This window comes from Pholis gunnellus (assembly GCF_910591455.1).
Source record: "Pholis gunnellus genome assembly, chromosome: 13".
Classification (NCBI taxonomy): Eukaryota; Metazoa; Chordata; class Actinopteri; order Perciformes; family Pholidae; genus Pholis; species Pholis gunnellus.
The window spans coordinates 6,402,780-6,428,846 of record NC_136540.1 but is presented as its reverse complement, the minus strand read 5'-3'; the positions used below and the strand labels follow the sequence as shown (position 1 = coordinate 6,428,846).

At 42.7% G+C, this 26,067-nt stretch overlaps 3 protein-coding genes and 1 long non-coding RNA gene across 4 annotated transcripts; 3 read left to right on the top strand and 1 right to left on the bottom strand.

Moving 5' to 3' along the window:
* Positions 1-15,778, bottom strand: c2cd2l (c2cd2 like; the record flags this gene model as incomplete). The annotated part of the gene is made up of 14 exons (XM_079172137.1): positions 14,840-15,778; positions 6,199-6,294; positions 5,897-6,016; positions 4,835-4,945; positions 4,174-4,287; positions 3,935-4,034; positions 3,714-3,846; positions 3,366-3,430; positions 3,011-3,132; positions 2,329-2,500; positions 2,118-2,216; positions 1,539-1,672; positions 793-1,006; positions 1-245 (listed from the first exon to the last, which is right to left on the bottom strand). The coding sequence occupies exons 1-14, from the start codon at positions 15,212-15,214 to the stop codon at positions 1-3; spliced, it is 2,100 nt and encodes a 699-aa protein (XP_079028263.1). The 5' UTR covers positions 15,215-15,778.
* LOC306705398 lies at positions 4,876-14,977 on the top strand. The gene is made up of 4 exons (XR_013767339.1): positions 4,876-4,965; positions 6,615-6,661; positions 12,634-12,694; positions 14,853-14,977. It is a non-coding gene; the product is annotated as an uncharacterized lncRNA (long non-coding RNA).
* Positions 15,779-16,829: 1,051 nt separating the features above from the next.
* On the top strand, positions 16,830-20,823 carry dpagt1 (dolichyl-phosphate (UDP-N-acetylglucosamine) N-acetylglucosaminephosphotransferase 1 (GlcNAc-1-P transferase)). The gene is made up of 9 exons (XM_079172147.1): positions 16,830-17,265; positions 17,401-17,521; positions 17,618-17,831; positions 18,185-18,331; positions 18,520-18,604; positions 18,719-18,907; positions 19,014-19,101; positions 19,499-19,654; positions 19,740-20,823. Exons 1-9 carry the CDS (start codon positions 17,099-17,101, stop codon positions 19,803-19,805), a joined length of 1,233 nt encoding a protein of 410 aa, XP_079028273.1. The 5' UTR covers positions 16,830-17,098; the 3' UTR covers positions 19,806-20,823.
* Positions 20,824-21,606: 783 nt separating this feature from the next.
* Positions 21,607-25,028, top strand: hinfp (histone H4 transcription factor). Its single transcript, XM_079172142.1, has 9 exons — positions 21,607-21,958; positions 22,189-22,415; positions 22,578-22,689; positions 22,777-22,929; positions 23,031-23,108; positions 23,540-23,660; positions 23,768-23,906; positions 23,991-24,115; positions 24,214-25,028. Exons 1-9 carry the CDS (start codon positions 21,799-21,801, stop codon positions 24,545-24,547), a joined length of 1,449 nt encoding a protein of 482 aa, XP_079028268.1. The 5' UTR covers positions 21,607-21,798; the 3' UTR covers positions 24,548-25,028.
* Positions 25,029-26,067: the final 1,039 nt, after the last annotated feature.

Below are 26,067 nucleotides of genomic sequence, written 5' to 3'. Positions count from 1 at the left end.
TCAGTTATCCGGTGAGCTCGCTCCTCCGTTTGTAGCTTTGCCTTTCGATTTGCCGGATGAGCGGAAAGAGAAGCGTTTGATGAGACGCCGGGAGAAGCTGGCAGACTTTTTACGGCTGATGTTGGTGGCAGCAGCAAAGTTATTGCCCATGTTGGAGATGTCTTCATGGGATTGGCTGAGGCAGGACTCCTTCTCTCGATGTCTTCTGCGGAACAGCAGCTTCGTCCCACTCTGTAGGAAGCCCACTAGAGGAAGCACAGGGAATCCTGTCACTGTATTTCAGTGGCAATCCACAATTACAGAATTGGGGCCTTCGTTGAAAAACACCAGCCAATCACTCAACTACTGCTTTTATGAATGAATTCACCAATTTCCTGAGATAGCTCTCGTATCAAGTTGATATTCAAATAGCATTAGACTCTGATCCATTCAAAACCACTCTGTTGTGGTTGGATGCATGCTGCAGCATGGCCTCCAGAGGGCAGTAGGGTCCCTCATGTTATATGGCCCCAAAATCTGTAAATGCACTGTGCTCAATTGATGTTTTGATGTTATGTAAGGCTAAAAAAGATGTGTTTGCATGTGAAATAAACTGTTTACGTAATAGCAGTGGGCTTTGAAAATAAAAACGTATTTCACATGGACACAAATAAATCAAAATCTAGCGAAGTGGCAACATGTAATTAAACAATCTGCAAAAATTATATTTGAATGGCTGAATATTGTGTGTAAGACATTACTGATCAGTGTTAGTGGAAAGTGAACCTCTAAAAACTATGACGACTGTGTTACCTTTATGGTCCTTGAGGCTGCGGGTTTCCAAGGCGCCAGTGGAGCCAGTATCTGATTCCACGTCGTCCACTGACGGACGCTCCGACACGTCGGAGGGTGTGGTTTCATCTGGGTCCTGATGATGCCCCGCCCCGAAATGGTTGCCGTGCATGGCTGCGTCCATGGCTGCCGCATAGCCGCTCGATAACGCGCAGTCATCTTCTGAGAGTGGAACCTGCTGAGTGTTAGGATAATTAATTCAAATTATTTCCTTCAAAAAATGTTAGCATGATTAATTAAGGGGTTATAAGGGTGATAAGGGTTTTTTTTCATTTTCCATGTGTTTAACATCACTAAAACTTTTTTCACGTTTTCCAGGACCAGTGGGAACCCTGTCATGTGCACTGCGGTTACAGCTTATATAACGCCATCCTGACCCACGGAGTCATCGCAGAAGCGTATCACCCACCCTCCGGTTCCTCCTCAGGTAAACACTGTTAGCACTGACAGCACGGTTTCTGTTGTTTGCACTGTTAGCATCATTAGCTGTTAGCACCGTTATCTGTGAGCCGCCGGCTCACCTACGCCCCATTGAGATCCGTTTGGGGCCAAACTATATAATCTGCAATCCGTATTGAGCACCTTTACAGTAGATTTTGTAGAGTTTGTTAACGGCTCTAAATATACTGTACTGCATGTCTTTAATGAATGGTGATGGCACAAATTCAACAATCCACTACATTTGACACAAGTTTCCATTCCCTGACCTTTGACACGCCCGAGATGATCAGCGTGCTCCTCTTGGTTGGCGTCTTCCGTGCTACTTTGGAGGCGGACTCCGTCAGCTGCCGAATGGCCGTCTCTGCAACAGGATCCAGGCCGTTGGAGAGGCGGCTGCTCTCTGAGCAACAAAAACACAAACATGTAAATCAGCACTATACTAGTAAACTGCATATATAAAAAGGTGCACTTTATTGAATATATTTTGGTTGCAATGCAAGTCAATTAGAAAATGTATGGTTTATCAGAAATATACACAAAAAGCCGATCATTGTATTGTATTTAAAAACAGAAATCTTAAATGTCGTTAGATCTGTCGAACGTTATCTATCGTGCTTATCATGCTTTTTTTGCTCTTTGCTTTGGATAAGCAAGAAGTTTCTCTGCGTAACCCTGTTGTGAAACTAAAAATTAAGGTTTTTCAAACAGGAGTTCCTACACCGAGAGTGCATAATGTGTCCTAAAAATTGCATTCCTCTCATCTTGTGTTACAACGCAGCTTGCTGCTTATCCTACTTTGCATTTGTTATGTAAAACAACATCTGGCCTTTCAGTCTAGAACTCACTGCTGAGGTTGGGGCTGGTGCTGCTTCTGCCATCTGACAGGATGGTGGGTTTATTCTCAGTCACCTCCACTTTGGACGGCGAACGCAAAGGCGAATCACCTAAAAGGCATCACAAACATTTTATGTCATTGTTAATACCATCACAACGTTATTTCATATCTTCTTGTACAGCTACCCTGGCACGATGTAATACTTTACTCTGTGCATCTACCTGGACTGCGGTCCAGCTTCAGTCGAGACTGGACGGTCGTGACAGTGGTGACGATGGTTCCATCTGGCATGATGGTTCGGTCCACATCGACTTTCTTGGTGGGGGTGAGTGAGGAACGAAGCGGCAAAGCATTGTGGGCGCTGCGGGCCTCCTCTGTTTCCACATACAGCAGCTGGAGGATTAAGAATAATCTTCATTTAGCTAATAAAGCGTAAAGTGGGGGTGGGCACTTTATTAACGAGGTGGCACATTTAAACTGACATCTGGACCTGCCGGGCAAATTTCAGATGACTTATCAGTGGAGGCACAACAGGTTGCAGGAGAGGTACAGGACAACAGGGAGTGTACCAATATGAACAGTTAGCCTGCAGAGATGAAGCAGATGTTCACGTCGTCTTTAAAGAAATATGTTGATAGCAAGAAGTGAAAAAGAAAGGCAACAAGTTGGCTGATGAATAGGTCAGAAGAGATCTGAGACAGCAATCACAGGTATGACAATGGACGATGTATCAGCTGTTATGCAACACTCCCTGTCCTTTTGTGGTGAATCTCTGTTTCATTCCAGCCTGCTTGATGTTAGATAATAACGTGTGATGTAACTGTACACTTCAAAGCATGACAATGGCTTTGAGAGAGCTTTCCATTATTTCCACAGAAAAATGAGCTGCATCTTGTTCCCCACCTCTGCTGTGACGGTAGCGTTGGGTGCCAGGCCGTGGCCGGGGCTTATTGACAGCGTGTGCTGTCCAGTGGGAACTTTGCACCGGAGGTCCAAGGCGATGCAGGCGTGGCCGGGCAGGAATTCTATCCAGATTTAAAACAAAAGGAAAGTCTTAACACACTTGTACAAAAAAGCGTGAAAGCAGTTTCTTTTTTGTAGTTCTGAGGCCATAATGGGAGCATCTCCTGGCGTTTTATACATGCCTGCCAACAGTGCATTTGGGGCATGAAGATTTTGCTTAAGCAGTCTAAACATTCCTGCTGATCAGGTTTCTGAGACGCAGCCAATACTAAAACGCCATCGAGCAATGCCTTACGTTCCCTTTTGCCGTTCCGCTCCAGAAGTCTTACTCTCAGCTCTTTGGTCTCTAGGCCCAGCTCTCTTCAACACAAAGCAAACAACCGTGTAAGAATTCAAGTAAAACCCCCACTATGCAAACAGTGTGACTTCTTCCTCAAGCTGAAAAACTTCAAATCTTAAATAATATTCTATAACATTAATAGTCCTGCTTATATAAGCAACAGTCAAAGTAAAAAAAAAAAACATAAATCTGTCATGTGACATAACCAAAACTGTTCTAGCTGGTTGAGAGAAAACATTTTGGCACGAATGTACACAATCATGACTCATTAACTGCAGTTAGGCGTCATGGCTGCCATCTTACAGAGTGATTTCTTCACTCCATTCCACCGGGGCGTTGGGGTTGCTGGGCGCGGGCAGGAAGCACGTTGACCTCTCTGTGGAGGGTTGGTCCAGGCTCAGGACACAGCACAGCTCCCCCGATCTAGACCACTGACCTGAATGCAGAAAGCCAGACAGTGAGACCTCGGCTCTCCGCAGGAAGCCGGGGCAGAAATGATCTGACGCTGAGGGAAAATGTCTGACCTTTACTTAAGGTCGCCCTGAGCTGACGGAGCATTAGTCGTTTCACTAAGACACTCTGGGAAACAGAGTTCAATCTCACTGATAGATGGTCCATGGGAGCCTGGGAGCGTGCAGACAAAGGGTGAAGGGTACAGGTTCTATCATTTAGTATCCAGTCAGAGCAAGTTATTTGTTTAAAAAAAAGATCCTTGTTATTTACTCTTATTGCTGCGAAGGTAGCACAAAGCATATTTTCTCACCAGAGGATTGGATGCACAAGTCTTGAGGTTGAGGACCATGGCCGGCTGAGTGCTGAACAGAGTATCCTCTATCAGTCCCTTGATCAGGTCCAGGTCTGCACCCCCCTCGGTGCCCTGAGATGAAAAAGAAGCAGCTGATAATTCTCTGATGATAATAAACCAAAGCATGGGAGGTCAACAAACTCAGCTATAGAGAAAACTGGGGCTTTTAATGCGTTTGTATGCCTGATATTATCTTACTACATAATATATAATAACATGCAAGATTATTAATGATGATAATCAGAAAATATCCAAGAGGAACAAACAGACTTTAATTGTTTACTGTTGCTTTAATCTAAAAGCCATTTAGTTTGTTCAAAAAAGCAGCTTTGGGGAATTGAACCATTATTACCAGTTATTGGGCATACCCAGTGGTTATTATATATTATATATAATAATCACTGGGTGTGCCCAATAACTGTCTTTGGCAATTTCTTCTGCTTAATATATGTTTTTATGTTACTTTACTGGTGTTGTTAAATGCTCGTTAATGTAAAGATAATTATGCATTTTATATGCATGCAACCTAGTTTGTAAACAGGTTGAGAAACGAGGCCTCTGCTGACTGTATATGAGACGGACGTATCATATTAGTGGTGTCAGTATCTGATATTCTCACTTGTCTCTGCAGCTTGCATGGAGACACGCTCAGAGTAAATGACGGCTGCTTGGAAAGAGTCCAGGACATCAGCAGACCCTCGTCCTCCACCTCCTCCAGACACACCACCACCTGACGGAGACCGACAGCAGGTTAACCCGACATGCTTTTACGATAGAGTATAAGAGTAATAATATCAAAGGATTAAAACGTGTAGTATTTCTCATTAATAAATAATCACCACACTATTTAATTTTGATGATTTAGTAGAACAGGACTCTTCCTAGAAGATTGGCCGTCTCTGCTAGCTTCTACAAAACACTTACATAATAAAGCAACATTTGTAAGACGCGAACAAGCAGAAAACACTTTATTTACAAAAATAAAAGTTTCTCATCATGCTAGATTGTGTAAGGAGGGATGCACAGTTGGGAAATCACATGATTATACTCTTCCCTCTAAGCTTCGCTTCCACCGTGACGATTTCCCGGGAAGATTAAGGCTCCATTTACAGTCGTGGAAAACAAAACGCACTGTGTCCCGTGCAGTAGCCAGCACTACCTCGCTAAACTGCTAAAAGTCACCAGATGACGTCAAAGGTCAATTTGCATATCGGCGATGTCATGGTGTATTCATTTGCATAAAGATGAGCGGCTTTGTCGGTTGCAGCGACGGTGCAAGAGGAGAGGGAGAGACCCTGTGATGTTGCCAGAAGAACTAGGCACTGTGTTTAGCATTGGGAATGAATTACAATGTAATATATTTGAATATATTTCGTGGCTTTTCCCTGATGGTCTGAATAAATTGCTAAATGTGTTGCTTGTAGTAGACTCTGAGCGATCCAGTTGCTCTCTGAGACAGAAAGCAGCAGGACTAATGAAATAAGAGAGGCTATTGATTGTCATGAATAGTAAAATATACTTAAGACTCTTCATTTAATGACAGTGACAGTGATGGCGGGATTACACGTGATCCTCTACATTTGAATAACAATGCAAATGACGCTCTGAGATTCTCATTTGTTTTGGAGGCCTGCCCTCAAATGTGCAAATTGGCAAAAATCTATGTGGTGTGCTTTCGTACCTTTGCCACCATCGGTGCTATAGTGATCTGATAGGTCTCCATGGAAATGGCAGCTGGTGACTGCTGAGTGACCGTCACAGGAAACGTCACTGTGTCCACCCAACATTTACAGTGTAAAACCTGTAAAACAAGAAGAGGCTGTCAAAGGAAAATACAGAAATGGGAGAAAACGTACATGTTTTGACAGAAAATGTGATTTTTTTTTTGTCATGTACTGCCCCAGTTCAAATAAACTGGGTGACTGGGCTAAATAAGTGAATTAGTTACAGCTGTAATTAACAGAGACTACGAAGAAGACGTACCATTTGGTGTGCCGATTTGTCAGTGCAGGTCACACTATCTATTGCAGAGGCAGCAGTTAACTGGAGACTGCTGTCAAAAGTGATCTGGATGGAGCTCTGGGAGAGACGGAGGAAGAGAACAAATGTCCTAAATATTACATAAGAGAAAGAGGAGTGACACTCAGAGGGATGACAGAAACGACTCTGTGCTGCAGTGATGAAGCCTTTAATGTAGCTGGGAAGCAGTTAGTCACCATCCTTATGGATCTTTACTCAATTAGTATGCAAATAAATGAATTTCATGAATTTCAAGCATGTTCGGTATCAGACAACTAGGTAGTTCATTGATCTTTGCTCAGAGTGATTGAACTCACATATGCTCCTGATCACCTCATCCACAATGCTAATCACACAATGCTTCTGCTTCCCTTCCACAGCAACCTCACGAGCTTCGCGGGAACAGAAATGTTCCTCTTGGCAAATTGTGAGTCAAGATTATTCATTAAGTCTCATGCGGAAAATGTACACAAATCAATACTCAATACTCTTGTAAGGTGCTATAATGTCTATGCAAACAAACACGAGGCTTGCAAAGCACAACTGTGGTTTTAAGTCCAGGCAGATCTGTGGATATGTGCACTCAGATGAACACTGACACTGGCACAACATATGTTTGACCAAAGGGTGGTAAGTAGTATGTTCAAGTTATTATGCGAAGATCATTACGCAGAAGTTATGGATTGATCAGGCTGCCGTAGCCCCACAGCAGCGTCCATCATGAAGACTGCATCAGTCAATGCTTAGTCATGCTTACAGCGAGGCAGCTTTCACTGTTGGACTTGGTAGACGCCCCCTAACGAAAGGAATCTCAGTTGTGAGAAAAGAGTCACCAGAACCGCGCCAACACCAGTGGCCTACTATCACTGTGTGTGTGTGTGTGTGTGTGTGTGTGTGTGCGCGCCAGAGGATCTGTTTCAATAGGCGGCTTTCGACTGGCTCGAGAGATGCAAGTGAGAGAAAACAAATCCCCTATTGTCAGGGCATATGTTCCTCTAGCTCCAAGTCCAATCTCTATCAAACACAGTAGTGGAGGCGGGTTAGAGGTGGGAGTATGATATAACTAAGTTTCTGGTGTGTGTCTGTGTGCATGTGCAGGCGTGTTTGTGTATGTGTGTGTGTGTGTGTGTGTCAGTGTTTTAGCAAGAAGGGCAGGAAGCCAAAAGCAATGCTGCAAGCTTACATAGGTTCCCTGGACCAACACTGCAGCCACATGACGAGAGCGTATACTACCGGCTGTGTTTACTTCGGTTGGCTGGAGCTTCTAAAACTGCTCAGTCACCCAACCAACCGTTCATTACATCCAAAGTGCAGAACGAATATGATGTGAGAAATCCATTAATCACAATATTGTGATTGTGTGTGTGGCTCATAGATCGGCATTACTAAAGGTTTGTGTCACTGCAGTCAAACCCCACTGGCATCTTTTCAATGAGGCAAATTGGAGTCAGTACAATGTTGTGAGCAAATACTCCTAAATGTCAGTATTTATTTTTTGGGACACTCACATTCCACAATAATGAGCATAATGAGAGCAAGATAGTGTTACATTTTTAGATTTGTTTTCGTCATTTTGCCTTCATTAGTTATCTGATAGTGTAGACATAAACAGGAAATACGTGGGGGGGAGAGCTTGTGCGGTATGACCGTAGATTATATAGAAATATTTATATGAATGTGTATGTGTATGTAAAATATTTATATACACTCTTTATATACAGTTTATGACATGCACAAATGTCTGTAACGCTTATTTGGTACACATCACCACTGGGCCACCAGACGCTCCCCAGTGTTGCCCTGTTTTTGCTATTTTTAAGCCTAAAAAGCCTCAAGTCCAGATCACAATTGATGACAAGCCACAGTGCATTTACAGCACAGATTTGTGTTTTTTTATGTGAAACATGGCAAACACAAACGGACAACTTTATTTTGTTTTCAAATCACTTCAGGACACACAGCAGCACAGGCTTGCCAATGTGTGTCAGTCCAAATCTTGCGTGCCTGAAGGGAGGTTGGGTCGGTTGTTGTTTCCACTGATATACTTTTAAAATCACTTTGAACTATAATCCAAGCATCTTATATTTAACATAAGCGTACATGCTTGCAAATTAGAATTGCAGTTTTGAGGTCTGTTTTGGACCCTGAAATTAAATATGGTTGGATATTTCTAAATATGATTTACTCATTTGGTAAAGCCTTGAATATCTAACTGGTTTATGGTTTTCTATTCTTTAAAAGGGAGTTCACTCAGATATTTTGCATCCATTGGCTTTTTAGGTAGCCATCTGGTGCTCTGTGGTGTTGTGCATCCTCCTGGCAGAGGCTTCAGAGCTAATTTTGTCATGGACAGGGCAACGCTAGCAGCATGACCTCTGATTCGTCCTTGTGAAACACCGCTGTTAGACTGTGTGTGTGTGTGTGTGTGTGTGTGTGTGTGTGTGTGTGTGTGTGTGTGTGTGTGTGTGTGTGTGTGTGTGTGTGTGTGTGTGTGTGGAAGGTATTTCTGGAAAGAGACTGTTCCTGAGGACATCCATGGTGTCACTTCAGGTTTGTCAGAGTCACCCCCTTTGGGTTCGCCTGGCTGAACGCCTCTGAAAAGCATGTGGGTCAACCAGAAATCCCCCCCCCCCCCCCCCCCCCCCCCCCCCCATGGCTTGTGTTGACCCTCATCTTCATTTCCCTTCCTTTTCAGTACTGTGTATCTCAGGTTCAGGCTACGAAAGGCTACAAACTTTGTGGTGTCGAAATAGCTATTTACAGTAAAACATCCAACGTTCATGTTTCGTGATTCATAGCAGTCTATACATTTGGCCTACATATGCTACATGACTTGGAATGACCCATAGTAGCAGTGCGGCTGGAGGGATGGCAATGTGTGTTAGCAATGTTAGCATGCTAACATTCTAAACTGATTTGGTGAACATGGTAAACATTACCTGCTCCTAAATATCCGCATGCTAGCAGTGTCATTGGTAGCATGTTAGCATGCTAATGTTGCTAATTGATTTTCTATTTCAAATTTGGTATGTCGGCTATTGTAATGTTTTGAAAACTGTTGGTCTAACTACAGTGTACGTACAACTACTAAATGTAATCTGCCAAAAGTACAGTTGATTAAAATGATAACGAGAAGGAACAAGACTGAAAGGATTTCTATGTGAAGCATTTAGAATTTAGCTTCAGTTTATATTTTTGTCAGGTACAAAATAATATTAGAATAATGCGCAATGTGTGTCTCCACTTTAAATGCCGAGTCAGAGGAGCCACCTTGGAGACCGATGCCTGCCTCAGAAAGATTGTAAAATCAAAAGAAATGTTGTGTCGTTAAAATAGAACTTTCTGGTGAAGTTGAATTTCATCAACAGCTGTGAGTGACTGACGTTAGTTTCCTGCCCTGTCATTGCAAATGAGTGCTGAGTGCTTAACGTTCCTCGTCGTTAAGAAGAAATCTACTTGAGCATAATCACACAGCATTAATCATCTACCAGCAGCTCACAATCAGAGAGGGGAGAAGTGAACTGTGGCCCTCAAGATAATCACCAGGCTCTTTATAATTGCAGATCTTGAATGGACAGGGAGCTTCCTTCCCTGCAGATGCACACTCGTATGCTCTATTAGTCCTCCTCTACCGCCCACTGAACCCAGTGACAATGGCATACCATCATGTGTCAGCTGCAGATGCACGCACGGTTTGCGATGCTATTATGATCTGCTGGTCTGAAGAGGCCAAGCAGTTCTTCAAGCCTCTCTGCCACGAAATACTCGGGCCAGAGACATCTGAATAGCTCCATATCAAGTCTTCATGCCAAGGCAAGATTATATCCAGAGGCTTCCACAGTAATCCTTCAGCAGACAAGACATTTTCTCTGGATAAACAAGCGAGCCGCGAAACAAGCCGCATCGTGAGGTTACTGTCCAAAAAAGAGCAGGAGGGCCTTTTTATGCTTCTGAACAGATTCAGGTGTCTATAATCTCTCTGTTTGAAAGGCTCAGTGGAACCACGGTGTGCAAACCAAGCTAATCTTTGAACGCATACAGCTAAATCAGAATTATGCTTATTTTGACTTAATAAAGTGTTCAAGGGTATACAAGTAAATCTAATGAACTACCGTGACTCCATGGAAATCACCACATGTACGTGTATTTTGTTCATGCAGCAAGTGGGCATCCTTTTATTAACATTGTCGTGGGGGGGGGGTCTAGACTTGACATATCTGCAAAATTGCTATGAACCCATCTCACCCACTCTGCTTTGTACCCTGGGGTAGCAATTGTCTCCTCTAATCTATATCTTAGGAAAGGCATTTACCGTCTCCTCCGCCTATACAAATTCAGTATTTTTCCTCTCAGAATTTAAATTGCGGAGATAAAAATACAAATATCTTGGCTAAATATCTCCAAGGCTGAAGCTGAATGGGGCACTGCCACTAACACCATGTCTCTTGTCCCTACAAACCTAAATGACGCATTAGCTTGTTTGCTGCTGTTTTCTATATTTATGTAACAACCCCCCAACCGTCCTGTCACGATTCAGCCCCCCCCCCCCAAAGCCTTTTTTAGTCTTGTCCTGCTGTTTTGAAGACTGGAATTTGTGAGTCAGGGTCGGGTCTCCCGTCAGGACGGAGTGTCGTCATACAGCATTCTGACGACACTCAACATTAGTGTCACAACATAAGCTGTTCTGAAAGCGAGTGGCGTTTACACATCAGTGTTGCTGAGTTCCTGGCTTATGCCGCACGAGTGACCCACTGACACTTGTGAAATCTTCATAATAAGATTGAGAGAAGATAGGTAAAGCCCCATGAATACCAAATATAGCCGCAGTAGAAGCGTTAACAACAAAAGCTAAATAAACTTCCTTTCCTGACTGCTGCTGAAATATCCATAATGTTCATCCATATTACTGTGAACAGCTGCGCTCAGAGTGCCTGGAATACAATGGCATGTGTGATTCGTGCGGAAAACACAGATCCTGAAATGAATATCATATTTCACAATGATCCCAAGAGAGACTGTATTAAAGACCATTATGTGTATAATTCTACAGACAATGGTGATATAATGAAATAAAATCCAGTTTGAGTGTTACATCCTTCGTTGCCTACTCTTTGAGTTAGAGTCTCACATAGCGTTGCCTAATCTACGGAAAGCCAGAGAGCCCAAAAACACGGCCTTATACTTCAAAAGACTTTGATGGTATAATATATGGCATACTCATTCATCTAATCCTCAGCAAGAGAGCGATGAGAAGTATTCCTCAAAATGCTCATCCTTTAATCACCTAATCCTTTTGTCAAAATAGTTCTGTCAATGAATTCTGCTCTACATATAGTTATTTCATGGAGGATACAGGTGGATATTTGTAATGTAATGTTTCTGCTGCTAATAAAAGTCTTTATTATTTGGGGTCTCACAAGGTGTTGAGTAAAATAAATCCACTTTAATGCTTGACCAAACATAACGAGGTCTGCAGGGGGAAAGGTTTTTGCTAACTTGCCAACTTTCCATGCGGGCTAATTGAACTTGCCTTTTATTTGGATAAATTTCAACCTAATTATTTAAAGGCCTCTGTCAGCATCAATCTTAAATGCTGCAGAAGTACTTAGGTTAATGCTATAAAGGATTTGCGTGCTAATCCCTACGTGATGATACCGAAGCCGTATCTGGGTGCTGTGTTCCTGCTGAGAAGCTCATGTTTTGCCGGATGTAGAAACATAATCAGGAAATGCAAGTTGGAGGAGAACGTGAGTCTTGGGGGATTACGTTTTGGGCCGGCTGCTCTCGTGTCTTTTTTTTTTCGAAGAGGCATGGCAACATGCCTGGCAGGTGCTTATTGTGTGTGAGAGTTAGTGAGGAGGTGAAACACCACAACAACAAACCAAGTTACAACTCTTGAGTGTAAACAGCACAGACCAAAGGACGGAGTATACTGGCTATTATAACATTGATGTATAATGTTACAACTTAATAATGAACGCCGTGGAGGCCCAACGTGTGACCTTTAAGTTACAAGACGAGGCCACGCTGGCTCTTAGACGGACTCCTGGAGGGATATCTATTCAACGAGACATGTTTGTAATTTGTTATCTCAATATCAAGTTCAAGGTTTCATTAACATCCTCGCACGTGATTTGCATATGGCCCAGACACATGTAGAATAACAGATTGCTCTGCACGCAGACACAATGACTAGCAGATCTTTCCTTGTGACGAGTGGAAGCTATCGGGAAGCTTTGGCTTCACACTCTCGGTTCACAAACCAAACACCACATGGACAGACAGACACTGAACGCTTGTCTCCGTCTCCTTCCTCCAACACTGACGCATTTGCTCAGTCTGGAGAATTATCTTACAATAAACATGATATACTTCATCACTCTGTTTTTTTTTTTTCAGCATTTCAAAAGCCTGAAGGTCCGACAGTCATCATAGAGTAATCCCACAGAGGAGCATGAAGGTATGGGGTTCTTACGTACAAACATATCCATCGCAAACCTATTTTTTGAAAAAACATCCCCTTTAAATTGAATTACTAAGCCTTTCTTATGTGTTTAGTTCTGCCAAACGGCTATTGAATTACTAATTATATCCCAAACAGAGTAGCTGTGCTATGAGCAACTAGCAACTAGGTTGTGTTTTAATTTATTCCTCACCTGGAAACCTCATTAATCTGACTCTCACTAAACACTTCCAAGTTCACCGAAGGTTCACTCCAGTGATGTGGAGTTTCTTGGTAAACTGAGAGCAAAGAAGGTCACAATGGATCAACTAATTAGGCCGTTGTAAGATAACTCAGCTGGCACGCTCCAATTTATCGCCACATATCAAAGGGAAGCAGTTCCGAAGACTCCCACTGCTCTTCCCACTGAACTCTTATCACCAGCACAAGAATATGTAACACTTTGATGCAAACAGAGACAGCTGGATGAATGCTGCGTACCAAAACATAATGTGGTATGCAGAGCAAATACACGCAGAACCTCTAACCGTGAAGGATTCACACGAAGAAACATGAACATGTCTGTTTAGCAGTTTGTACGGTATATTGGAGTGACTGTCGTGTATCCTCCCCGTTGTACTCTTCACACAAACACTGTGTCAGACTTTAAAGGCAGAGTTTGACATTTGGGGAAATGTGCTTTTTCTCGCAGAGACTTAGATGGGACGACCAATACTACTCTCATGTGTTAAATGTGAAGCTAGAGCCAGCAGGCGGTTAGCTTAGCTTAGCATTAAAGACTGGAAAAGATGGGAAACAGCTAGCCTGGCTATACCTCCAAAGGTTAAAAAGAATCTGCAAGATTTACTGAGCTGGGTGATTTAGTTGAAATCACAATCATGACATTAACTATATTTCCAATATGTACATACATCACAATATGGCAAATGTACACAAAATCACACGTCTAGTCATACAATTTTAGTAAAACAGATAAAACATGAACAATTATTTTAAAATCTAAATTAATAATTTGCTCTGAATCATTAATTTGGCAGAATCTTGTAAAAATGACAACACATGATGATTACCTCATCACGATGCACTACTAATGAATGATATTATGGCCCAAACATATTAATAATAATATAATTTTTACTTGATTTGTTCGCAGAGTAAAAAAAGACACGTTGGACATCTTACTTATGTGGCTGCTAAAACAAACAAGCAAAGAGTATCTTGCTAAACAAGCAGTGGCCTATTAATTGCATTGTTACGCGCCAAGAATGCATTTTTTCCAAACCGATGTACAACACTTGCACCATCACTGATTGAGCCTTTCTCCTAAGTGTTCACTTGAACATCTGAGTGAGGCTTGTTAATCAGCCACGGTGAGGTGACCCATATGAATCATTATCGAGTGCTGTTTGTTGTGCACGTTCGCTCTGTGGATTGATCCGACCCCCTTTTTAACTCCCCGCCAACTCATCTTCAAAACACACGGAATTCCTGAGTGGGGTGTGCAGAGGATCCATCTCCTCTCTCGGTGCTCACAGCATCCGACTGTGTGTCAGACTTTGAGTCCAACGGATCAAAGAACTATTTGAAAGGAGAATAGACCTTTTAGAAACTTGCTCTAAGCCTCTAATATGTGCCAGACTAACAACTGTTTCTGTTTCTGTGTGAAGCCAACTGCAGTTTTAATACAATTGGATTCACTTCAGGTTGTGAGTTTTGAGGAAAGCTGAGCCAACCATTCTCCTGTCTTGAGCAACAACATAGATTTTGACTCTTCCCACTGTGATCGAAACACATCCACCCCCCCCCCACCCCACCACAGGCCGGGGTATCAGACTATTTTTATGAAGCGTGGGTGTTCACTCCGCAGCTACGCTGACTGGTCTCTCCTCTCAGCTCTTATGTGCATCGATTCAGAGCTGTTACGCAACGCTCAGCCCCCCCATCCTCTTACCGATTAGACACTCTGACACCTCCACCTCCCTGCCTACACACACTTCCAGCGCACACCAACTGCATATACCTTGCTTAACTATTTATGCCTCTGCTTAGTGGAGTAACCTTAGGCGTGCTCCTCTACACAGCGCCGTCGTGTTTATTCAGCTCTCATTTGCAATATGATAAGATCTCCAATAAACAACTCACCCCGTGTCTGCAGGCTTGCTCATTCAGAGCTTTGACCCAGGTCCTCTGCCAGTGCTCCCTGAAGGACTTAAAGGAGAAGAGAGAGGTCAACAGGCCTTTCACCCCGGCCTCGGGCATAGGTCCTCCATCCCGGCCTAAGCGGAGCTTCAGCAGGAATCCCCACACACCTCCAGCCAGGCTCTGGTGGGGCTGTGTGACGGGGAGCTGCTGCCCGGCTGGTGCTTTCCTGTCCTGCTTGTCTGCTGTCTTCCTGGATCTCCACAGACGCAGTATGGTCAGCAAGTACTGACACAGCCATCCCAGCACAATGAGCAAGGAGGTTAGAAAGAGACCCACCAGACACAGCCAGCCCAACTCCTGCAGCTCCATCAGCATCTCCTGGAGCCTCTCATGTCACCAGGTCCAGGTGGAAATATCAGGACTGTCAGTGAGAGCAGATCAGCCCCCTGTAGCCTGTGAGTGCAGCAAAAGACAGCCAGTCATCTTGATTCAAAGGGTAACGTTATTAATAAGTTATAACTGAGGAATAACCCATGGATGCGCCGACATGGTGGCTATGACCGCTTTAATTGTAATTTTCTTCTTTTTAGATCACGTTAAAAAAGGTCACGTGTGTGTGTGTGAAGCAGAAGCCCATACTGAAACTGCGCTACCGTTACGTATGTTAGATGAGGGAGAATGAATCGTGCATTAGCAAAGAGGACGGTGTTAGCGGACAAAACTCAAGAGAACAAATCGTGGCTCCATACCAACCTACCGTTTAACTTAAACAGTCCGTGCTGCAGGCTGCAGGGAATCAAAAGCAATGCATTGGAAATGTGAAGCTGGCTTCATGGCGATATATGCATCCAACAACTAATGTGTTTGACCCATTGCCGAGTCATCAGCGATGTCTGCACCGGTGTCCCTCTGCAGTCATGTATCGATTCAGAATAAAGCCTCCTCCTCTCTGTTTGTGCGTTACGGATATCGAGGGGTTTCAATTCTCCGCTGGTCGTACCCTCCTGCCTCTGTAACCGCTCTTCAATGATGATTTGACAAAGAGCAGCAGTGGCCCACAGGTGGCGCTGCAGGAGAGGAACGCAAAGAAAAAAAGGAAGGGAAAGGCAGAGCCTTCAAAATAAAAGCAGGAAACGTCAAACTTAATTGTCAAATGTTTCTTCTTCTATTTTTGCACCCATCCCACAAGTCTTGGTTATCTACAATATACAATATCAACTGACTTCTGAATTATCACACAATCTATCATCACAATCAATTAATCACATGGACAAAATTAGTGTTCACAAAATAAAATTCAAAATGAATCCCTCCATCCCCATATATCTGCACAAGTGAAATGTAACATAATTTAAAAATAGTTGTACTCATTTTTTTCTTAATTTGTGTGCTACTTTATACTTCTCCTTTTTTACATGACTATTATTACTAGTTATTTTGCAGATTAAACTTTTACACAGACCTACAACCAGTACAATCAATAGTCTTACACATTAATGCATCATCACCGTCAAAGTATAAACCTAATAATATAATATATGATGATCTATTATAACTCTAATTAATGGGCCTTTTTGTATAGTGGTAGTTTTTTATTGTGTGTACATTTACGAATGTAAATTAAGCTGCTGGCATTTTTTAAAAGAAAGAAAGAAGACAGGCATATACACTCTAAAACTATTTTGACAGCAGACTATCGACTACAGACGGCAGAAGATGTCACTTCCGTGTCAACACGGCAGTAACCGGAAGCTGTTCAAACTAAATGTTTGTTTACATGTATGTCAAGTGAGCAATAACGTAGTGCAGAGGGAAGGGTCTTAAAAACAGCACGAATACAATGGTATTTTGTTAAAAAAAAAGTTAACAAATGATATGTATTTATTAAAAAAACGCTTTAATGCAACAACTGTGATCTTTTGAATATCATTTTATTTTTAAGAGATTGACCGGATGTTCCACCTCCCCGTAACACTCGGGAAATGGTTAAACAGACGTGGAGTTCAGACAACCATTGAGCAGATATTAGCAGCAATAACACGTAATGCAAGATGTTATGGATTACCATTGTAACTCATGGACTTATTTTCCGTTGACACCGGAAGCCCGGAGGTGTATTACGCTTTAGAATAGCGATGTGATATGTGTTTACCTCAGTGAAGTGAAGACAGCCAGAGCTCGTTCATCGATCGCCTGAAGGGGAAACGTCAGATTAGCTTAGAAACGTGACTTGATCTTTCAGAAACAGACCCACCAAAAATGCCTGGAAACATGGCACCAGTACCCGTCCTACCGTTGGTGATCAACTGTTTCTTGTCTATCCTCGGCTGCATGGCCACATTGAAACTCATCCCTGCTTTCAAAGACCATTTCATCTCAGCCAGATTGTACGGAATGGACCTAAACAAAACATCCAAAAAGGAAGTGTGAGTAATTGTGTTATCTATCCTATGATCTGTTAGCCTAAATTTTATTTTAGGTAAAAAATATGTCTTTGTTTGGAAGCCAAGTGTGCTCATTTCCTGCTCTGATTCTCGTTTTGTTTCTCTTCCTGTTCGCAGCCCAGAGTCCCAAGGAGTCATCAGTGGGACAGTCTTCCTCATCATCCTCTTCTGCTTCATCCCAGTGCCTTTCCTTAGCTGCTTTGTAGGAGATCAGTGCATGGGCTTCCCGCACGATGAGGTGGGTCGACTGATGCATAATAATAAACCTGTTTGTTTCTCTCACATCTGATACTTGACTCTGTTCTCTGTGTTGTTGTCTTCTTCTTCTCTGTAGTTTGTGCAGCTGATTGGTGCGCTTCTGGCCATCTGTTGCATGATCTTCCTGGGCTTCGCTGATGACGTGCTGAACCTGCGGTGGAGACACAAGCTCCTGCTTCCCACCATGGCTTCCCTGCCGCTGCTCATGGTGTATTTCACCAACTTCGGCAACACGGTCATCGTGGTGCCCAAGCCCTTCAGAGCCCTGCTGGGGCTGCATTTGGATTTGGGTGAGTTGTGCGGCTGTTTGCGACATTGTCTGGTTAGCAGCGGGCTAAGCAATGTCCGGGTGCTTTTCTACCCCAGTCACATCCTCCAGCTCCCAAGATGTTCCCAGGCCAGATGGGATCTTTGTCTGGGGTACTAATTTAACTGGGAAATATGAATCGTCCTCGAAAACATAAAGTGGTTGTCTTTACCTATTAGCTTTTCTGCCCATTATTCTGATGTACATACTTACAGTTTTGGGGAAACACATTATGTTTGTTTTCTGGATACTGTGTGTTGTTGTCGTTTCACTTGATGTAGGAAATGACACTGCTGCAGTCGCTCTGTGAATTGCATCGTGTCCGATCTTCTGCAGGTATTCTCTACTACGTCTACATGGGAATGCTTGCGGTTTTCTGCACGAATGCCATCAACATCCTCGCGGGCATCAATGGCATCGAGTCGGGTCAAGCCCTGTTTATCTCCGGCTCCATCATCGTCTTCAACCTGGTGGAGCTCAATGGTGTGTGGCTGTTTCCTCTCTCACAATTCCTGAAACAAGTGAAGATAGTTTGGAAATAAGTGTGGAATTATCGTATCGCACAGGTGTCACCCTCGTCAGACTGAATGTGATGCTGCATGATGTTTCACCGTGTACTTCTTTCCTGTTGCATGACATGCAAAAGGCTGAACATGTTTTGTCTTTATCAGGAGATTACCGGGATGACCATGTTTTCTCCCTCTACTTCATGATCCCATTCTTCTTCACCACATTAGCACTTTTTTACCACAACTGGTAAGTCAAACCTATTACCTGAGGCCAGTTTTTGAAAGAAATGTTTGAAAATGGCCTATATTATACATCAGTGCCTCTAAATTATGTCAACTTGCAACCCTTTTTTTGTCACAGGTACCCGTCGTCTGTGTTTGTGGGAGACACCTTCTGCTACTTTGCTGGGATGACATTTGCTGTAGTCGGCATCCTGGGACACTTCAGCAAAACAATGCTGCTGTTCTTCATTCCTCAAGTGGTTAACTTTGTCTACTCCTTGCCTCAACTTTTTCATGTCATCCCCTGTCCCAGACACCGGCTCCCCAGGTAACAACCGTTAAATCTGTTTTTGACATAGTTTCATTCATCATTTATGCTGATTATGTACTCTCAATGTCCACCATTCATCCTCTTGACTTTCTCCCAATGAAAGGCTGAATCCAGACACGGGCAAACTGGGGATGAGCTACTCTAAATTCAAAAGAAAGGACCTCTCTAAATTAGGAAACCTCATTCTGAAGGTAAAGCGCTTGCACCTGTTTATTCTCTTATTTTAATGTTAGAAAAATTACATTTTACCCAAGATATTGTCCTCAAATTGCTTATGTCCAACCAACAAACAAAAACGCAAATATATTGAATTAAAAACAATATATAAAACCGAGAAAAGCTAAAAAAATAAAAGAGAATTTTTACCATTTTTACTTGGTAATTTAATTAAACAAGAAAGCATCTGGCAAAATTGAAAATAAACCAGAAAGCCAATAAATGTCTCTGTCTCTAATCATTTAATAGACTATTACTATAAAAAGTACTCGTAATGAGTATTGGTAAAGCTTATTAAACACACAGTAGAGTAGCAGGTGTACTTCTGTGTTTATTGGGTTATAACAATAATGTCTCAATGATCCTCAACAGGTGGCCGAGTTATTAAAGCTGCAAAAGGTGCGAAGAGGCCAGGAGGGAGATGACGAGTTCATCGAGTGCAACAACATGACCTTAATAAATCTGGTCCTGAAAATACTCGGCCCCACCCACGAGAGAAACCTCACAGTCATCATGCTCCTCATTCAGGTATAAACAAATACCCTGGAATAGTGTTGGTCGTTGGGAAGTATGTGAATGTTTCACCGGCTGCTCATTTTTGTGTCTCTCCCAGGTGATGGGCAGTGTAATGGCTTTCGGGATCCGTTATCATCTGGTGCGTCTCTTCTACGACTCCTAGACAGCACTCTGGGAAAGAGGGGAGAGAGCATTGACTGAGGAGATATGATGTTGCTTTATGGAACTATTTTTACAGGCTCATGGTTCATCTGCCTTTTGACGGGCTCCATTACCTCACTGTTACTTTTCTGCGTCAGACTCTACTTGCAGTATAGACCCAGTCGAAGGTTCAAAGCTATATTTCACTTTGTACAACATTTTCATGTACAGTGTTCCAACGTAAACTGCTGGGGGTCTGACATAAACAGCAGTACAGTGTGTTTTTCTCCTGAATTTCATTAATTACAAGCAGCAAAAAGGTCTTAATGATCTTATGTGTCCAACCTGAAAGTATATTTTTGTACTTGTTTTTTAAAGGAAAGTACAGTAAGTGGGGATGGCCTTCGGTTTTCAGGTCAGCCAACATCAATAGTTGATGCCACTAAATTGTTTCGATTTGATAAAAGCCTAATGGATGTAGTAATGGAAAATATCAAATGTTCACACTGCAATGTTCCATTACTTGAATCTGCTGTTGAAGCAAACATGGCTTAGGGACAATGTGCCCACTCACACTTAATTCACCACGACTATCAATCCATGCAACATGAGTAATATTAATGAATAAGTTAATATATAATAATTATCATTTTTTTGTTACCTCTGAACAAATGCACACACAATGGTCATTGTGAAGAAAAGCAGTGACGAGATGAGGCTTTAATCGGTCTGAGGACCAAGAAGTAGGTGGAGACAGGTAAACATAGGGGATATTAAAAGAGTTGTTGACAAAGTTACGTTGGCCTATGGAAGGTGAAGGTTGTCCTGATGAGAAACATTATAATTGTTTATACCTTTCTTGGTATTATAGCTGTATTTTTATGACTGATATGCATTTTTCCCCCCGAGGGTTCAGCGGACATTAATGTGAATTATGGCACTGGAATATTTTGCTTAGGAATGTAACTACAACTGAGAAACTGTTTACTGTTGAGATGGAAGCCTAAAATTGAGAAATTAAAGCTGAGAAAATGAAAGCACAGGATTTTGCCATCACTGTTACTGCTTGTTTCAGTTTCTTATTAATTAGAAGGAGCGAGATGAAAATGTATAAATACTTGACCACAAGTAAAAGTCCTGCATTCTCAATCCTATTATCAGCTAAATGTATCAAAGTTTTTACCACCTATATACTGTTATTTGATATTGTTATCCGTGTGTATATCGGCCAACAAAAACAAAATTGCAGTGCAGAAATGCCAAAAATCAATAGCCAACATCTTGTTCACAATTCTTAAAAAGGATTGCTATTAACAAGGTTTGTTTATGTTGTGCTTTGTGTTAATAAAGAAATCTGATATTTTCATCTGACTTAATAAATGCTAGTCAGTCAGTGTCCAGAAGGCTCTAGTACTTCTTCTACTTTATAGTGTGTTCTTGTGGTGTTTTAACCTCTAACACTGCGTAAACTTTGTTTTGTACATACAAATCTTAATCTGTAAATTGTAAATATAACTGCCAAATAAATGTAGCGGTGTAAAATGTACCGTTTTTGTCTGCAAACGAGCAGAACGGAAGTATAAAGTAGAAGTACTTCTGCACCCAAGTCTGCGTACAGCGGTACACGTTACACCCGGAACTATATAAGTATACTTTGTTTTTGGGGAGACATCTGCGCAGCACACAGCCCGCGGTTGGCCAAAACAACTCATGTTTACATCATGTCAGTGCTTTTGAACAGCATCTTATTGTGTTGAAGCTCCTATTCCAGTAAGAATATAACGCACTATATGTTTTTGTTGTTTGTTAAAGTGTCCCAGGAGGATATTTCTAAAGCTCTAGCGTTAAATAACTGGTAAATGTTTCAGAAACAGTCTCTGGTTAGTGGTTACAGTTACCAACCAGCAGCCGGTGTTAGCTAGCACTAGGTTATGGTCAAGCCTGGGCGACGTGCACAGCTTCAGTCTGTCTGTGCGTGAAACACACTGCATCTAGTCAATTCCAGGTTCAAAGACATGCCTCCCAACAAACGGATCCATAAGAAAACACTGAAATTGGTTTGCGAATGGAGTTCGTGCCAGGAGTCGTTTAGTCGGATGGATAATTTCTGCAATCATGCAGAGGTTCACTTTAGTGCTCTAAACATGGCGGAGGAGGACGAGGAAGAAACAGAAGGTGGGGAGTTGTTAAAGTAGCTGCCTGTTTATTTACACCTGCATCAAGTTGTGTGGACAGAAACCCAATTTACTGCCACTTCAGCCGAATAGTTATTGCCTCATTTACATACAACGTGCTGTAGTATATTAATTGACAGATGATAAGCGAGAGATATTGCTGCATTGCGTCGCCCCCAAGAGGTTAAAGCCTAATAATGCAAACTGTATTTTTTTTTTTGTTGTGCCAAGGGGAGAGAAACTGTCTTTGGAGAGACTGTGGTTTCTGCTCTGTGGAGGGTCCTGAAGAGTTGCGCAGACATCTGTTCTTTCACTGTTACCACACTAAGCTGAAGCAGTTGGGTCAGCAGGTGCTTAATGCCCAGCCAGAAACTGGCACCTGCTCCATCTGCCACCAGAACTGCAACCTCATCCCCGATATCCCAGACAATTTCATCTGCCTTTGGGAGGACTGTGAGGTAAGCTCGACAACAGGCCAGTGCTGACGGAGCAAAGCAAGTTGACTTATATGTTTACTTATAACTGTAGAGTGTTCAACCACCTGCTCAAATGCAGACTTCAGTTAAGGTACAGTAATCCAATGCAAATGTGTTTCTTCTTTCTATGCACATTTGTTAAAGCAACCACCGTATGAAAACCCAGAGTTCTTCTACCGCCATGTGGAGATGCATAGCCTGTGCATTGACATTCCAGTGGGAGACTATGAATTCCCGATACGCTGTGGGTGGAAAGGTACGTACCTTTAACATGATTTATCTCAGGATTATAGATCCTAGAAATGACAAATGTCAGTGAAGATGACACGGCCTCACTCTACAGATTGTGAAGCCACCGCTAAAGGACGTCCTAAGCTTCGGGAGCACCTGCGCAGCCACACCCAAGAGAAGGTGGTGGCGTGTCCAGGCTGTGGGGGGATGTACGCCAACAACACCAAGTTCTTTGACCACATCATACGACAGAGCGCCATGGAAGGTAACATTCCTGCCAGAACTATGGCAGGAAACAAGGTTTGCAACAGGTTAAGATTTTACCATCTTGCTGTGTGTGTGTGTGTGTGTGTGTGTGTGTTGTAGGTCAGAGGTTCCAGTGTTCCCACTGTTCCAAACGCTTTGCTACAGAGAGACTACTGAGAGACCACATGAGAACCCACGGTCAGTCCCTCCTTCATCAGTGCTGTTATTCCCATGTGCCGGGGAGGACTTAAAAGACCACACGGCTCTTTTTGCAAACTTAAAATCACACACAGTTTTAACTCTTACAACCATTTTCCCCACACCATTCCTTTCATGTTTACATTTATTTATACCTGCCAGGTAGACACTGGTGTAGGAGCCATTAATTATATCCGTGTATTTGTCCGTTTATAGTTGTAGCCTCAAATTTCAGCCATCATATCACCACACAGGGTTTTGTTTGTTTTTTTTCTTCCCAAAGCTCAGGACCCCCACTGATTTCCATTACATACTTTTACACCTCGCTGCTCCGCTCCTCACTTAAATATACACATTACACTTTAATAACAGTGCAGTATTATTAGCTGATATAATCCCATCACTGGTTTCTCTTTTTCTTGTTGGTACAGTGAGCCACTACAAATGCCCGCTGTGTGACATGACTTGTCCATCGCCCTCTTCACTTCGCAACCATATTAAGTTCCGCCACAGCAACGAGAGGCCATACAGCTGTGAATACTGCGAATACAGGTGTCTATCCTCTGAAGTTGCAGCTGTGCAAAACCAGATTAAGCTGTTCAACACACTCTTGCCTTATTGTTTTCTTAATAGTCCTACACTTTACTTTGTATTTGCAGCTGTAAGAACCTGATAGACTTGCGCAAACACCTGGATACTCACAGCAGCGAGCCGTCGTTTCACTGCGATGTTCCCGGCTGCGGCTTCAGCTCTCGTACCCTCAGCACCATGGACATTCACCACAAAAAAGAGCATAAGGTGAAGGGGGAAATCTTTTAAATGATCGTTAACTTGCACTCTGAATGTCATTTATAGTTCTCAAATGTTGTCTTTCTGAATCAGGGTAACTTTGTAGCTCGCTACAAGTGCCATGTGTGCGATCAGTGCTTCACCAGGGGCAACAACCTAACTGTCCATCTGCACAAAAAGCACCAATTCAAATGGCCCTCCGGACACCCCAGGTTCAGGTAAGTCTTGCATCGACAAAAACAGATCAACCCAGCAATGCTGAATTTGAGATGTGTGGGGTGTTGCAGCACTGACGGCCTCTTCATCGCTCCGTCAGGTACAAGGAGCACGAGGACGGCTTCTTGCGGCTGCAACTGATTCGCTATGAGAGCGTGGAACTGACGGAGCAGCTGATGAGGGAAAGACAAAGTAGTCAAGCGGAGGAGGACGACGACGACAGTGGCCAGACTGAGGAAGAATGCCCGGGGGCAGCTCCCCCGGAGTTGCAGGTAGAACTGAGAGGGGTGCTGCTGGAGGAGCAGAGGACCGAGGAGCCCGCCGCCAGCGTTGAGGAGGGCGGTCAGGTCACGTTGTACGTTCTCACTGGAGGTTTATCACAAGCAGGGGAGGACTACGATGCTGCTCAGCAGCATGGAATGCAGGTAGTTTGACTGCTGCAGTCCTGCATACACGTCCTATACATGACAGGGCATTCTGTTATCAGCTGTGCATTTTCACACATGTTCTACGCCTTCAATGGGGGCTGGAGACACTTATTACTGAATTAACACGTCGAAAGGAAAGGACGCATACTCCACGATGACCCATTGTGACGATCAGCCTATGTTAGGTAAACCTGTTTTTCTGTGTTTTTTGTTTACTGATGTTGAGCCTGTGGATAGTCTGTTTTCCAGTATTGATTATTATTTTCAGGTTATTCATTGTATCTTACACTGTAACACATTTAGACAGTTGGATGCTAATGGTGCGCAGCCTCGTGGGTTGCCGTTCTCTTTTAGATGGTAATTCTGTCCCAGATATTCAGAAATACATCAGCCTCACCTTTTTCAAGTTGGCATTAATACTCACCAAAATGTGTGGAATCCAGCTAAGAGGGCATACCTCATTAGTTCAGTGTGTATTTTTTTTATGCTTCATCTACATCTTGAATAAAATGATGACACAAAATGTTTGCAAAAATTCCATTTTAATTTTTTTTTTTGTCTTATTCAGACGCTTTTAATGTTGCACAGACAGAAAATGTGTCTTTAATGGTGCACACAGTATTTATTCATTTTAACAAGTCATTAAGAGAGGAATATGCATCACTTAGATTTAAATCAAATGCTTTACAGGCAGCTGCATTGATAGTATTTACTGACTTTACTACATTATGGCGCCCCCTGCTGAATCTAACTGCTCTACTGCAGCTCTATTTTATGATTGTATCAGGCTCTGCTGCACTAGACATTTTATGGATCTAAAATGTTGACAAACAGCTATAAGGTGACTGAAATGTTGTCGCTCTAGTATTATTCACTCATAAACTATATCTAGATGGACTGTTTTAAGGTACACTCCTAGTTTCCTCCTTTTGATAAAATAATATATTCAGCCCCAAAATGGGCACATACTGTTTATTTTTTTTATCCTACTACTCAAAGGTACTTACTTACAATATCAGTGATTTGATATTCAAACAACAAAATGACTGCTTTCTATAACTAACCTGAATGTGATCTTCTCATCAAGAAAGCTGTGGTGATCAGGTGACCTAAATCATGACTTGTGTCTGTCGCAGCATGGCGTAGAGTACGTAGTGGCATTAGCAGTGTGTAGAAGATTAGGCAGCACACAGAGCTTAGTTGAAGTGTTACTTGCTGCTCTCTGCTTCTTCACTCTGCAGTCGGTGAACTCCGCTCTACTGGGACGGCTTCTAATGGCTTCGTGTCTGTTGACTTTGCAAGAATGATGATGTATAGAATGTTGCTGGACAGCAATGTAACTTAGACTCAGCTCCCATCTGCAGTTATTTTCACAGGAACTGATTGAATCTGAAGATGGACACCATGAGGTCATATCTACTGCTGTTGCTGATGTTTGGATCCTTCCAAATAGCCAATTCTCAGTTTCCTGGATGGATTGGTGAGGTGGAAGGTAGTGGTAAGATCTCCTATAACGGCAGTATGAC